Here is a 13,771-nt window from a genome sequence, read left to right on the forward strand (position 1 = left end):
GCACAGTTCTTATCTCCCTTCCTCTCAAAAATGGTGCAGGAGAGCTGGGCAAGGTTCAGAGAAGGGCAAAAGAGACAGTCACAGGTATGGAGCAGCTCCTCAGTGGAGGGTGGCTGACTAGACAAGGACTTTACAGGCTGGAATAAATAGGAGAGAGAAGAAAAAAAAATCTTAACAGTCATCAGTAGGACAGAGAGGAGGGAGCATAAAACTGTCTCTTCCTATCCAAAAATTGTCTTCAAAATTAACTAGAGATCAATGGGTTCAAAACAAAAAGTTGCCTCTCTTCACGAAGTGGACTTAAATTGTGGAATTCCTTTCCACAGGATGCGGTGTGTTTTAAGTTGTGACATGGATTCAAAAAGTGATTAGACAATGTAATGGAAATACAGACTTATTTATACTGTTGGACACAAATGCATCAGTCTGAAGAAGTCTATGACTTACAAACTGTGCAGCAGGGTGTTCTGGGGAAGTACCTCCAAATGCTTGACCTGGTCATTATTAGACTTTTCATCAGCTGCAGGGCAGTGCTGGAGATGGGATGCTGGGCAAAGTAGGCCCTCAGTCTGACCTGGGACAACCAGTTCTGCTCTGCTGCACTTCACCCGTTTTGCTGCCACAGTTCATCTCAGCCTCTAGGAAGGAAGCTTTGTTTACTGGCTCTGAAACGGCACTTTTCAAAGTGGTTTGTCTGTATCTCTTCCTCCGTGCTCTTTTTCATATCTAAATTCAAAGTCTAGTTCTCCGTACCAAGCTAATGGATGTACACCACAATCCACCAATGTGATAACATCTGTGCAGTGCTCTGGGGCGTCACAGAAGCCCCTGCATAATATAAAAGGTAAAATGTATTCTACCATAAGGAGAGAAAAGGTAGGATAATGTAGGGTTCATATTTTATCTATTGGTTTCTATATTTAATTAAATAAAATGTCAATCACAAAATCTGTCACAAGCTACAAAATCAGTTCTAATCTCTGTTATGGAGTGATACAAAATGGTAAATTTATTGTGAAGTATACCTAACTCAGTTGGAGCTCACCAGTTGCACCATCATCTGAAAGATAAAATAAATACCAGAAGATGTTTGCATTGGCTTTGCGTAGGTACATGATTTCCACAGAAAGAAGCAGCAACAGGCCTATGGTCAGAAATGAGAACTGTCAAGCAGTATCTATTTCAATACATTAATAAGATTATATCAGAAACGTTTGCGTAAACACCTTAGGACTACACACAAAAGATAATGCTCAGAAATGTGACAGCTGTTTAGTGTCACCGGACTAATGTTTACTTGCAATAAGGAACATGTCAAAAACTTGTTTCTGACTTGTTCAGAAGGACTACAACTGAGACCAAAGTAAAAACATTTGCCATGGAGCAGAAAGCCTGAAGAGGGCACTGAAAGAGTGACTTATGGGTCAGTGTATTGCTAGCTCCTGTTGATTTTACCCTGAGTCTTGCAATAGTTGGATCTTTCCCTAAAGCAACAGCTTCAGCGTTCAAACAGCATGATAAGGATCTTAGCTTTGACTTAAAAATAGACAATGACCAGCACACAACAAAAAAAAAAGATAATCTTGGTAGCAAAATGAAAATATGAGCCCTAAAATCTTCAATATGAAAGAATAAATTTAAAATATTTTTTTAATACTACAATTTTAAGACAAACTTAGGATCTTCAGGGGCCCAACTCATAAATTTTGAATGCTTGGTTTCAGCGACATCAATGAGCTGAATGAAAATCTGTGGGGGAAGTGACTCTGAGGAGAAAATGGGACACTGAAAGTTATGCTGTATTAGCCACACAACAATTGAAAATATAGAAAAGCATAAAAAGAAAAGATGCTTAGTTGACAATATATATATGGGGAAAATATTAATGAATTAATTACTACTACATGGATGCAAATTATATTACTTTTCCAATACAAGGAAGAGAGCTGGCGTAAGACATTAATAATACTCATGAATTAGTCTAGTTGTCTCTTTCAGAAATGTTTCACAATGACCCATTATTTGGGGGTCCCAAAAATTTCCTTCTCAGTTACACAGCTGCCAACACCAATATCACATACATTTTGAATTATTCCCTTAGATCACCATGTATCGGCAGAGCTCCTCCCTTCTCTATGCAGGGGAGAAAAAGAACACCAAGAGCAAGAGTGGCCATTGAAAGCAAAGAGTGAGGGCTCACAGGGCTGTTCCTGCCTCAGAGCATATTGGTGGACAGCGTGATCAAGGTTTTGGCTCAAAAAAAACCCAAACCACACAGGTAGAGCTATGAAGAACTCTCTGAGAGCCCCACTTTCTGCTTGACCTGGTTAAAGGGCTAGATTTGTGTGTTGCAGCAAATCACCTAATATGGAAAATACCAATTTGTTGTTCAGTTGGGATATTTTAAGAGAGAGAATTCTTACAGAAGCTATGCTGACTGCCTGCCCGGCTGGACGATGGCACTGCCAGATGGGGCGGCTCTGCTGCTGACCTTTGTGCAGCACTTGGCCTTCGGAGCGAGCTTCCCTCGGCAGGCTGTGCTCAGCGGCAGGGTAAGCAGCATGGCAATGATTTTCCACATGACGGGAAGCCTGTGCTGGACTGGTGAGCTGCCAAGAATTTTGGAGGGGTGACCTGGTACGCAAACAGATCGAAATGGTGGCAGCAAGGGGTGGGAAGGAGCAATGACAGGTCGCTTAAGCTTTTACCCTTTTGGTTAGTCCCTTTTGACCCACTTCCTCCCTGCCAGCCAGTGACATTGTAACAGCTGTTTTCCAACTTGGCAGCTTCTGTCAGTTGTTGCCTCTGTCACTCACAAGGTTTGACCATATTCAGGGCTGATGAGCCCAGCATCTCCATGGTTACATAGGATCCTCTGGATCCTCCCCATCCCCTCCATGCCAGGGCTACTATGGAGAGACATGAAGAAATTAGCATTTGAAGTTACCATGAACCAAAGCTATGTCCTACCTAAATACAAAGTTCCCACAAGGAACTGTGCTAGGAATAAATCATGGCAAACCTTCCTTACTATGATAAATACCTTGATAAATCCTATTTGTAAAAACCTTTCAAAAAGTTTCCAGCATAACAAATACCTACCCCTACAGTTAGCCTGATCCAAACCTTAAACTAGAATAGAGATGGAAATGGAGTATGTGGAAACTGTTTTACTTAGTGACAATACATAGTTGCCAGTTCACTTAATTAATTGAACTTTTGAAGGTTTACTTGAACATCTGCATCTTGGTAGATAGACTTGGTAATCTAGGTAATGTTCTTTATCAAACTGATGTTCTGCAAAGGTAATTTTTTTTTGACTGGTACTGAGCATCTAAATTAAAAATTGTAACGGAGGGAAGAAATGCCAAGGTATTTACATAACAGTACTTTATTTCAGTACAACTTCCCTGACATACAGACAAATGGCACAAGTGCAACGGCTGAAATGGGTGACCTAACAACCTCAGATCTCAGAGGTCCAAAGCCTCCATCATGGACTTCTGGAGCAACCATCCAAAACTCATCATGTATGCCACTAATACACGGACACAATGAGCCAGAAGCACACGATCTTCTCAGCAAGTTCTTTGAAACGCAAACATGAATCTGACTGCTCGGAGAAGCTGAGCCGCTTTATTCCGATGAAGAGCAAATTATCTTCCATTTCTTCCCATAAAATTGTGGCAACAGGGTGTATTGCTTGTTTTCAATATTACAAGGGAGTTTAGTGCTTAACAGTGTTAGCAATTTCAGAGCTTGAGTATCCGTAGCTGATGTTCCACCCTCTCTAATCTCTAGTAAATACGATTTCTACTGTTCACATGATGCTGTTTTCATCACATTGGACTCCTCTGTGGAGAGTCAAGGACCTAATCAAACACATAATCCATCAATCTGGTGGGCAGATGCAAACAGCAAGCAAAAGACTTCTTTGTGTCCTACACAATCGCCTTTTAGAAGACAAGTGAACCACTGGTTTCTAAGAATATGTAATACACAAGTAACGCATAAGGGGCCTGCGTGCCGCGCAAGAGCCTGTGGTGCTGCGAAGAAACCTTGTGACTGGATTCCCGGAGAGGAACATTTCTGATGGGTTATTCAGATTGCCCTGACTGGCATTTTGGAATTATACAGTGTGGAAGAAGTTAAAAAACCCCTGTCTGCAATCACTGGAGTCAAGCTTCTTACAAGTTAACAAAACACAAAAGCAGGCAGCTCTTTGGCTTTAGCATCACTGAGCTTTTATGAGGGACGAACTCAGTCGCTACAGAACTCCACCCCTCTCTGCAGAGCAGAAGGGAAAGCAACAAACCAGCAATTGGTTTTAAACACCTTTCTGATTCCCAAATGAAAGCAAAAGAGATATGTGACACCCGTTCTTGTTTTATCTCTTTTTTTGGGGGACAGCAACTACTGTCTTGAGATCCTCAAGACACCACAATGAGACTTAGTTTAGAGTAATTTATATGGGCAAATGTGGCCACCTCCTTTTCTAACAGTCAGCCACAACACTTTTCTGCTGTTATGCTGTAAAAAAGCTCCAGAAAAGCAAACATAACACATACTTCATTAAAGCTTTGATATATACTATGTAACTAAATAATTTTAATGTGCATATAAACTGGAGCAGATCATCTTGAATGCCATTACGCGGCACGTGCAGGACTCCCAGGGGATCAGGCTCAGCCAGCATGGGTTTATGAAAGGGAGGTCCTGCTTGACTAACCTGGTCTCCTTCTATGATAAGGTGACCCGCTTAGTGGATGAGGGGAAGGCTGTGGACATTGTCTACCTGGACTTTAGTGAGGCCTTTGACACACATTCTCCTGGAGAAGCTGGCTGCTCACAGCTTGGACAAGTGCACTCTGCGCTGGGTTAAAAACTGGCTGGACAGCTGAGCCCAGAGAGTGGTGGTGAATGGAGTCAGATCCAGTTGGCGGCCAGTCACAAGTGGTGTTCCCCAGGGCTGTGTTGGGGCTGGTCCTGTCCAATATCTTCACTGATGATCTGGGTGAGGGGATTGAGTGCACCCTCAGTAAGCATGCAGACAACACCAAGCTAGGTGGAAGTGTCGATCTGCTGGAGGGCAGATAGGCCCTGCAGAGGGATCTGGACAGGCTGGATTGATGGGCCAGAGCCAACTGTATGAGGTTCAACAAAGCCAAGGGCCAGGTCCTGTGCTTGGGTCACAACAACCCCATGCAACGCTACAGGCTTGGGGAGGAGTGGCTGGAGAGCTGCCTGGAGGAAAAGGACCTGGGGGTGATGGTTGACAGCCAGCTGAACATGAGCCAGCAGTGTGCCCAGGTGGCCAAGAAGGCCAACAGCATCCTGGCTTGTATCAGGAACAGTGTGGCCAGCAGGAGCAGGGAAGTGATTGTGCCTCTGTACTTGGCACTGGTGAGGCTGCACCTTGAGTACTGCGTTCAGTTTTGGGCCCCTCACTACAAGAAGGACATCGAGGTGCTGGAGCGTGTCCAGAGAAGGGCAACAAAGTTGGTGAAGGGTCTGGAGAACAAGTCTTATGAGGAGCGGCTGAGGGAGCTGGGGTTGTTTAATCTGGACGAGGCTGAGGGGAGACCTTATCCCTCTCTACAACTACCTGAAAGGAGGCTGTAGCGAGGTGGGGGTCTGACTCTTCTCCCTAGTAACAAGTGATAGGATGAGAGGAAATGGCCTCAAGCTGCGCCAGGGGAAGTTTAGGTTGGACATTAGAAAAAACTGCTTCACTGAAAGGGTTGTCAAACATTGGAACAGGCTTCCCAGGGAGGCGGTGGAGTCTCCATCCCTGGAGGTATTTGAAAGAAGGGTAGATGTGGTGCTTGAGGATATGGTTTAGTGGTGGACTTGGCAGTAATAGGTTAGCAGTTGGACTTGATGATCTTAAAGGTCTTTTTCAACCTTAATGATTCTATGATTGTATAAATTGCATTATACAATTTGGATCCTATTCCACCTTGGTACGAATATGCTTATCATGAAACCTAAAGCACTGACAGTCCCAATTGATGTAATAAAGTAATTAATTTTGCTAAAATTACTGTTAAAAAGCCCTTACCTGTACCTTAGATGGGCAGGGAACACTGCAGAGAATCACTTCAAAGCCTGTATTAGCACAGGGCAAGTAAACTTCAATTGGAAAAACACTTTTCACAACCATGTAGGAATTCAGCCATATGGAGTATAAATAATTCTGTACATCAGTTTCGTAAGTCTTTATGACAGTGCCTTACTTTCACTGTAAAATGAAATACAGTCAGATTACTTCTGTAAAATCTATGCACCTTTAGAGATGCTACACCTGGCAATTTACTTTGATGTAATGATTTCTGAGTACACATCCCCTGATGTTCCATTTGAAACTTATTCTATTTCCCTTTATGTAGAAGGCTTGTGGAAAATCCTTAAGATATTTATGCAGTAGACATTTCAACAGGAGCTTAAACAGGGTTCCTGTAAATCTGCTTTATAGCATCTATTGATAGACTGAAACACTATTAGCTAACCTGAACAAATTCCAGGATCATTACCACAGCGGCAGCAGCAACTAAACACCTTTGGAAATCGTTGTGTCTGGTGCACAAATAGAACAGGCAATGGCCTATTATAACCACTGGTGCAGTTTTAAATAGCTTTATTTAAATAGTCAAAATAAATATTTGATAAGATTTAGCTAACCAAAGTACTGCAGCATTATTTTGAAGCACAGATTATCCAAGTAACATGAGTGCCACCTTCTGGTTTAGGCATGAAAACACTTTGGGTTGTGCATCTTGCATTCAAAACTTCTAACTGAAGGGTGTGGGTTTCCCCCCACCTTTTTTTTTTTTTTTTGAAAAATAATTAGAATGTTCATCTTCAACATTCACAGAACGTTGCAAGAACAAAAACAGTTGAACGCAAGAATTCAGGAAGACTTACTTGTCTTTAGTGCCTGGAGCAAAATAAATGCCACACAAGTATTTTCCCCAAAATTTAACTTCACAGATGTGAAATCCTACTAAAGCACACAAATGACCATAATTTTTAAATAAATATTTAAATGCAGTGGTTTGTAATACAAGAAGTAGTCTTGGAATCAATGTCCTTTGGAGTACACTCTTCCAACTCTTTTCTACCCTAAAAAATTCATTTTTATTATTTGAAATGTGCGCATCTCCTATCCAGGAAGTGACAGAACCTAACGAACGAAGACTGAGAAATTCAGCAAATATACTACTGCAAATGGCACAAAGAACTGCAGCCCATTTTATAGTTGCTGCAACACTCAAATCACAAAATATGGGTAAATTACATTCCACTTCCAAGTTCAAGTCCATTTGTACATTACTAGCTTTGCAGGGGTAAAAAAAGTCTGACTCCTTTTGTTTCATTTCACACAACACCCACAAAAATACATCATTATTATGTCAGAGAGTCATTTGGTAACACCTACCAAAGCTGTTTGAATGCAACTGCAATTTAAGAAACAAATTTGTCCCAAGTCATGTGTTGCACCCACTGCAGATACAAATACAACTGCACCTTCTTTGTGCTTACAGTAGTAGAGCATAGATTCCAGGTCTCCTGTTTTTCCCCATATTCAGCATGGGCGGGAAGTACGCGAGCCCACGTCCTAGGTGATACCACGCTTGTCAAAGCTGTAATTCTGTATGGCATCATGGCACTTCTAAATTTTGTCTCCCCACATTTCAGCTCCCTATGCCATTTCACCCTACTACACACCCACACATGGCCTGCTTTTCTCCATAGGCTAAGAAGCTATCACTAGATAAACATTTTAATTTCACAACTTGACACAAGTCTATATACTGACTTCCTGTCTGTTAGGATCATACTCCCCAAGTCTTCTGGAATACATATGGCAACCTAGATAATTTTTAAAATGCATAACTCTTTTGAACAAAACCCATTCAACGTGTTGATGTCCCAGCAAATTCTCACTCAAATTACGAAGACAGCCAGTTATTGCACTTTTATCTCACAGCAGCGAGCGCTTCCAGGAGCTTTTCTTTCCACAGTTGCCATCCCCACACCTTCTTATTCCATAGCAGCAATAGTTCATGATGGATTCATCAGCACTTAATCAATTCCTTGTTTGCCAAAGGTTCAGCAACAACTTCATCACGCATGAACTGTTCCTAAAGACAGCAAGTAGAGTTTTAGATGATTTTCATTATTTTTGGATCTCTGCTCCCTCAAAAAACACCAGAAACCATTCTGTTTTCTAGCCTGGGTATAACTGGTATGAGTCTGTCTCCCAAAACATGAAAGACATACCATGCCTACTAGGTAAGAAAAACTATTAGGCTAGCTGACAGGGCTGCTAGAGTCATAAATACATCATCTGGGTGAGCAATAGGCTGACAGGTTGGGCTCAAGGGGTCATAGTAAATGGATTTACATGGGGCTGGTGGCCAGTCACTAGTGGGGCTCCACAGGGATCCATCTCCAGGCCAGTACTCTTTAATGTCTTCATAAATGACTTGGATGCAGGACTTGAAGGAACAGTAATTAAGTTTGCTGATGACACAAAACTGGGAGCTGTTGACGCTCTCAAGGGCAGAGACGCCCTGCAGAGAGATCTAGACAAACTGGAGAGCTGGGCAATCACCAACCATTTGAAGTTTAACACTGGCAAGTGCTGGATTTTTGTACCAGGGACACAGCAACCCTGGATGTACATACAGACTGGGGAATGAGGCTGAAGAGCAGCTCTGCAGAGAAGGACCTGGGGGTTCTGGTCGACAGCAAGTTGAACATGAGCCAACAGTGTGCCCTGGCAGTCAAGGCAGCCAACCATGTCCTGGGATGCATCAAGCACTGTATTGCAGCTGGTCGAGGGAGGTGATTGTACTGCTCTACTCTGCACTGGTGTGGCCTCACCTTAAGTACTGTGTGTGGTTTTGGGTGTGACAGTATATTAAGGATATAAAGCTATTAGAGTGTCCAGAGGAGGGCCATGGAGTTGGTGAAGGGTTTAGAGGGGAAACCACCTGAAGAGTGGCTAAAGTCACTTTGTTCAGGCTAGAGAAGAAGAGACTGAGGGGAGACCTCATCGTGGTCTACAGCTTCCTCACAAGGGGAAGAGGAGGGGCAGGCAGTGATCTCTTATCTCTGGTGACCAGTGATAGGATCCGAGGGAATGTCAGGAAGATGTGCCAGGGGAGGTTTAGGCTAGATATTAGGAAAAGGTTCTTCACCCAGAGGGCGGTGGAGCACTGGAACAGGCTCCCCAGGGAAGTACTCACGGCACCAGGCCTGACAATGTTCAAGAAGCACTAGAACAACACCCTCAAAGACATGGTGTGGGTTTTGGGATTGTCCTGTGCAGGGACAGGAGTTGGACTCACTGATCCTCACGGGTCCCTTCCAACTCAGGACATTCTATGATACTATCTTAACACCACTGGTATTGTTTTGTCTGTGTTCCACCCCACGCTCACCCCAGCAGGCACGTTTTTAACCCCAAACACGACAAGAGAAAGAGAAGAGAAAAACAAGAGATGAGGCAGGACCCGTAGTAACAAACAAAAGGGCCTCTCGCTCACACAACCCCATCCCACGTTTACCACGGGATTTTTAAAGCAGCCACCGAACTTCCCCAGAAAACAGCAAATCGAGACTCGACGCTGGCAGAGGCGGCGCCGGGGGAAGCAGGCCGCGGCCATGCCCGACAGGCCTCCCGTCTCCTCGCACCCACCTGGTCGTAAATGACGCGCAGGATGAGAGAGCAGCTAGGGCAGGTGGCCACGTCCTCGCCATTCTCCAGGTCCCCCTGCAAGAGCCCCCGGAAAGGAGACAAATCACCGACCGGCCGTCTGTCCGACCCACAGGCACCCGCGGCCGACGGAGGCGGGACGGCAGCTGCTTCTCCCCCGCCTCCTTCCCCTCAGCAGCCTCCCCCTCCCTCCCTGCCCGCCCGCCGCTACCCGCGTGATGAGGAAGCGGTCTCCGCAAGGGCAGGGGTAGCTGTAAGTCTCGGTCTCCTCGTCGTACTCGAAGTCCTCAATCTCCACCTCATCGTGGAAAACCGACATGGTGCCGGCGAGCGGCGGAAACAAATACGGGACGCAGGGGCGCATGCGCCGCGGCCGGGCGGGGCGGGGCTAGAGCGGCTTCCATCACGTGATGCGGCAGCGGCGGGTAGGGGCGCGCGGTGGCTTCCCGGGGGTCTCCCCGCTTCTCCTCCCCTCATAGCGGAGCCCCGCGCCCCGGGTGGGCGCCGTGGCCGGGCCGCCGCCCCCAACCCCGCCCGATCCCCCGCCCCGACCGATTCCCCCACTCCGGCCCTGCCGGCTTCCCGTCCTGGCCTCCTCCCCGCCTGATAGGCGGCGCGGAGCGGTGCTCCCTCGCGGTGGGGGGACGCCTCACCCTTGTCCTTCCCCGCTGCCACCTTGTCCTTCCCAGCTTCCCGCGCCGAGGTGGGAGGGCGGCGGGGACGCAGCCCTCTGGCCTCCTTAATGCTGCCTCGCCTCCGTCAAGCACAGGCTTCCCCCGTGGTCCTGCCCCCGCCGCGTGCTCCCTAATGCTACCTCAAGGGGAAAAGCTTGTTTTCGGTGGTGACTTTTGCAGGAGGGGCGGTTTACCTAGGGGGGTATCTATACACTTGCTTTTGGTAAAAGATTTCCTATTCTTCTTAAGTACCCTTGTTTCTCCTTCAACGCTCTCTTGCGTTAACTTCATGTACTAGTTTGCTCTTCAGTGAGGTAGAGGTTAACTAAAAGTTAACTCCCTTCAGATACTGTTGTAGCATTGAGGAAAAGAAGAGATGCGGTCGTAGATCTCCAGTGATATTAACCCAGGGCCAGTGGGTCAGAGGGTAAGGAGAATGGATCACTTGCTTGATTTTAATTTTAAGTGAGGAGAGGAAGGAGTCATATGCAAAAGAAGCACTCCTTTCTCTCTGCAGAGCAAAGGAAGAAAGCGAGTGTTTGGAATGGCTGTTTCCTTAAGGGCTTGGGTAAGAAGAGAAACAAAAATAAAGGCAGAACATCCCACCGGGCAGGAGCTTGGGAGGCTGAAGCATTGTGCTTCTTGGAGGGCAGGGAACTGCTGAGGAGCAGGATGAGCCAAGAAAGCTGCAGAGATGGCAGCGCGGGGGGAGGCTGTTCACGTTTTGGAAAGGCGTGACTCAGGCTTGTATATGGTAGAGGAGAACCAGAACTTGTTAAAAGAGATTTTGAAATTTATTAGTTACAGATTAAAATTTACAATTTTTATTGTGATTTTCAGGATTGGAAAGTGATTGATGATAGTGTAAATGCAACAAGTAGCTTGAACTAGTTGGAGACTTATTTTTAATTTAGGGTAGGGTCTTAGTCTTAAAATAGCCTGTATCAAGAGGATCTTTCAGCCCTGACTCAAAATTGTGGCTGCTACAAGAAAATAAGGCTGATGTTTGTTTTGTTGTCAGTATTATGTATTGCTACTTACTCCCCTTTTTTTTTTTTTTCACCCCCACATTTTCATGTGTAGAACTGAATATACTTGCTTCCTAAAGTGGTAGCAGTGAAAATGAGGCCAGCTCTAAGAGACTCTCAACCTTACCAGTAGAATGATTAAGGTAGAATCCGTAAAATAAAGAATACGGAATCTTTGAATAGGATTTTAAAGTTAGGCCACTTACTTTATCAGCAGATGTCGCTGTGTTTAGTAGCAATTGCAGAAAGGGTTTTGAAGGATGTGCGGTGATTTAAAAAAAAAAAAAAAAGATGAAAAAAGAATAATTAAACATTTATTCTTAGACCTTGGCTTCTGAAGCAAAGCGTTGGACTTTGTCGTTCATTGTGATGTTGTGATGATTTAATTAGTCACAGCTATTGGCATAAACAGCTCAAATAAGAATGTCCACTTTCAAACTTCATTTTTACATTGAATTAGTTAATGTGGTAGAGTGAAAAGCTTGAAAATATGAATCAAAATGCACTTGGAAGCTTAAAAAAAAAGGAGATGTAGATGGATATAACCCAAGATCTGCTATCTAAAAGACTCTGGATCATAAAATGATCTCATGAATTTGAGTAACTCAGTAATTTGTGAGCACTCAGGGTTTACAGACTGAAGACGCTGATGTAGAGGAATGTGACTTCTTCATTAGATGCATACTTTGTCTTGCTAAAATAATTTAAGAATGTTAATACTTTTGTTATCAATAGCTTCTACATATTTGCATGTAGAAAGTGCTAACATATTTTGTTTAAATACAAATATACTCTGTGTATGCTATGGTAAAAAATGTTAAAGTAATTTTGGTCACTGGTGGTAGATGAGTTTTAAATAATTCCTCTTGAAAAGTTGCAAGCTGCTATGGAATTAAATGCTAAAAAGCTATTAAAAATTATGGACAGCTAAAAGCTGCAGGAAGTATTTCTTGTGCTTGAAAGGGGGCATTTTGAGTAGTTCCAGTAAATGTATTCAATTTCTGAGCAGCCTAATTTGCAAAAGCTCTGCCTCCCATTTGTACAAGATTACAAACAGGACAAATTACCAAGTGACCAGCCAATGCAGCTGTTAGTGAAAGCCTTGAGAGTATAGGCCTGATTAGTTAAACAAGCTGGATCATTGCCATTTCAAAGGATTCAAAATGAAAAACAAAAACATTTTGAAAATAAATTATGTCGTTTAAAAGAATCCAGGAAAAGAGATTTAAATGGAAGTAGAAGATTAAGAATGCTTTAAAGAAGCAATGGGCTGCATTGTAGAAATACTACGATAATTTGATAGGTGATGATAATATGAGAGAGAATCACGCTAATCCATTTTAGGAAAAACAAAGGCAGATTTACAAGGAATGAGAAATATCTCTTGGCTCACTATGAACCTGTTCCTACACTTTGTAAGTGAAGGCTATTTCTGACTTACTTTGAATATTGTACATGGCAGTTTATCTTTCTGTGACATAGCTCTGTCTGAGTATGCAGTTTTGAAGCTTCACACTACTTTCAGCTGTGGTGCATTCACGTGTCTGCCACTCACTAGACTGTTCAGAGATGTACGTATTATGTAGGAAATATGGAAGTATGAGGAGTTGACACTTTTTTAATAAACCTGTAAACAAACATTTTTATTTAATGTTTATAAAATTTTCCAACCAGAATAATTCCTTTACCAGTAGAAAGGGAATGCATATTCAGTGTTTGATCTTCTTTCAAACTTCAATACTGTTTGAGCATTTAGAATCACAGATACGTTGGCTGGAAGGGACTTCTGAGGGTCATCTAGTCAAAGCTCTTGCTTGGAGCAGGACAGTTGCTCCAGCACCAGATTAAGCTAGTCCCAGGTGTAGACCTTTGTACTTATTTAAGTTCATGAGGTTTGTTTTCTAGTCCTGCAGTTTCTCAGTGCCCCTTTGGAGTAAAGCTCTACCATTCAGCATGTCAACCATCTCTTTAATTTGGTATCATCCACAAGTATCATCATCTGAGTTATTGATAAACTTACTGAACAATGTCAGCCCCAGGATACTCTTACTGTTACTAGCCAGCAACTAAAGCCATCAAGCATTCAAGTCTCTCTGCTCACCCAGCCAGTTTTCAGCAGCCCCCCTGGCCTCACCTTCCTCATGCATTTGCTATGGGAGGTGGTGTAAAAAGCCACAGGAAAGTTAAGGTATATTGTAACCACTCCTGTCCCCTGAGCTGCATGACCAGACATTTCATCGCAGTAGGTGTTCAGATTTGTCAAACATAATTTGCCCTTGGTAAATCTGTGTTGAATCTCCCCAATTACTTTCTTAGCTTTCCCACAGCTAAGGGGACAACCTCTG

At 43.8% G+C, this 13,771-nt stretch overlaps 2 protein-coding genes across 7 annotated transcripts in view; one reads left to right on the forward strand and one right to left on the reverse strand.

Annotated features, from left to right (window-relative positions):
* Positions 1–10,096, reverse strand: part of DPH3 (diphthamide biosynthesis 3) — a 21,683-nt gene extending 11,587 nt beyond the window's left edge. The window contains exons 1-3 of one of the 2 annotated variants that reach the window (XM_075083188.1): positions 9,936–10,096; positions 9,707–9,781; positions 6,621–8,144 (exon numbers count right to left, since the gene is read on the reverse strand). In XM_075083188.1, the coding sequence (XP_074939289.1) occupies positions 8,079–8,144; positions 9,707–9,781; positions 9,936–10,088 (294 nt within the window). In that variant the 5' untranslated portion in view covers positions 10,089–10,096 and the 3' untranslated portion in view covers positions 6,621–8,078. Of the gene's footprint in view, positions 1–6,620; positions 8,145–9,706; positions 9,782–9,935 lie in introns of those variants that run through there. The other variant, XM_075083187.1, reaches the window with a different exon arrangement.
* OXNAD1 (oxidoreductase NAD binding domain containing 1) overlaps positions 10,067–13,771 on the forward strand; it is a 19,410-nt gene continuing 15,705 nt past the window's right edge. For 2 of the 5 annotated variants that reach the window (XM_075083185.1, XM_075083183.1), the window contains exon 1: positions 10,067–10,149. The gene's annotated coding sequence lies outside the window, so the exon portion shown is untranslated. Of the gene's footprint in view, positions 10,826–11,481; positions 11,570–13,771 lie in introns of all 5 variants that reach the window. The other 3 variants (XM_075083181.1, XM_075083182.1, XM_075083184.1) reach the window with 3 other exon arrangements.

This window comes from Phalacrocorax aristotelis, chromosome 2 (assembly GCF_949628215.1).
Source record: "Phalacrocorax aristotelis chromosome 2, bGulAri2.1, whole genome shotgun sequence".
In the NCBI taxonomy this organism is placed as follows: domain Eukaryota; kingdom Metazoa; phylum Chordata; class Aves; order Suliformes; family Phalacrocoracidae; genus Phalacrocorax; species Phalacrocorax aristotelis.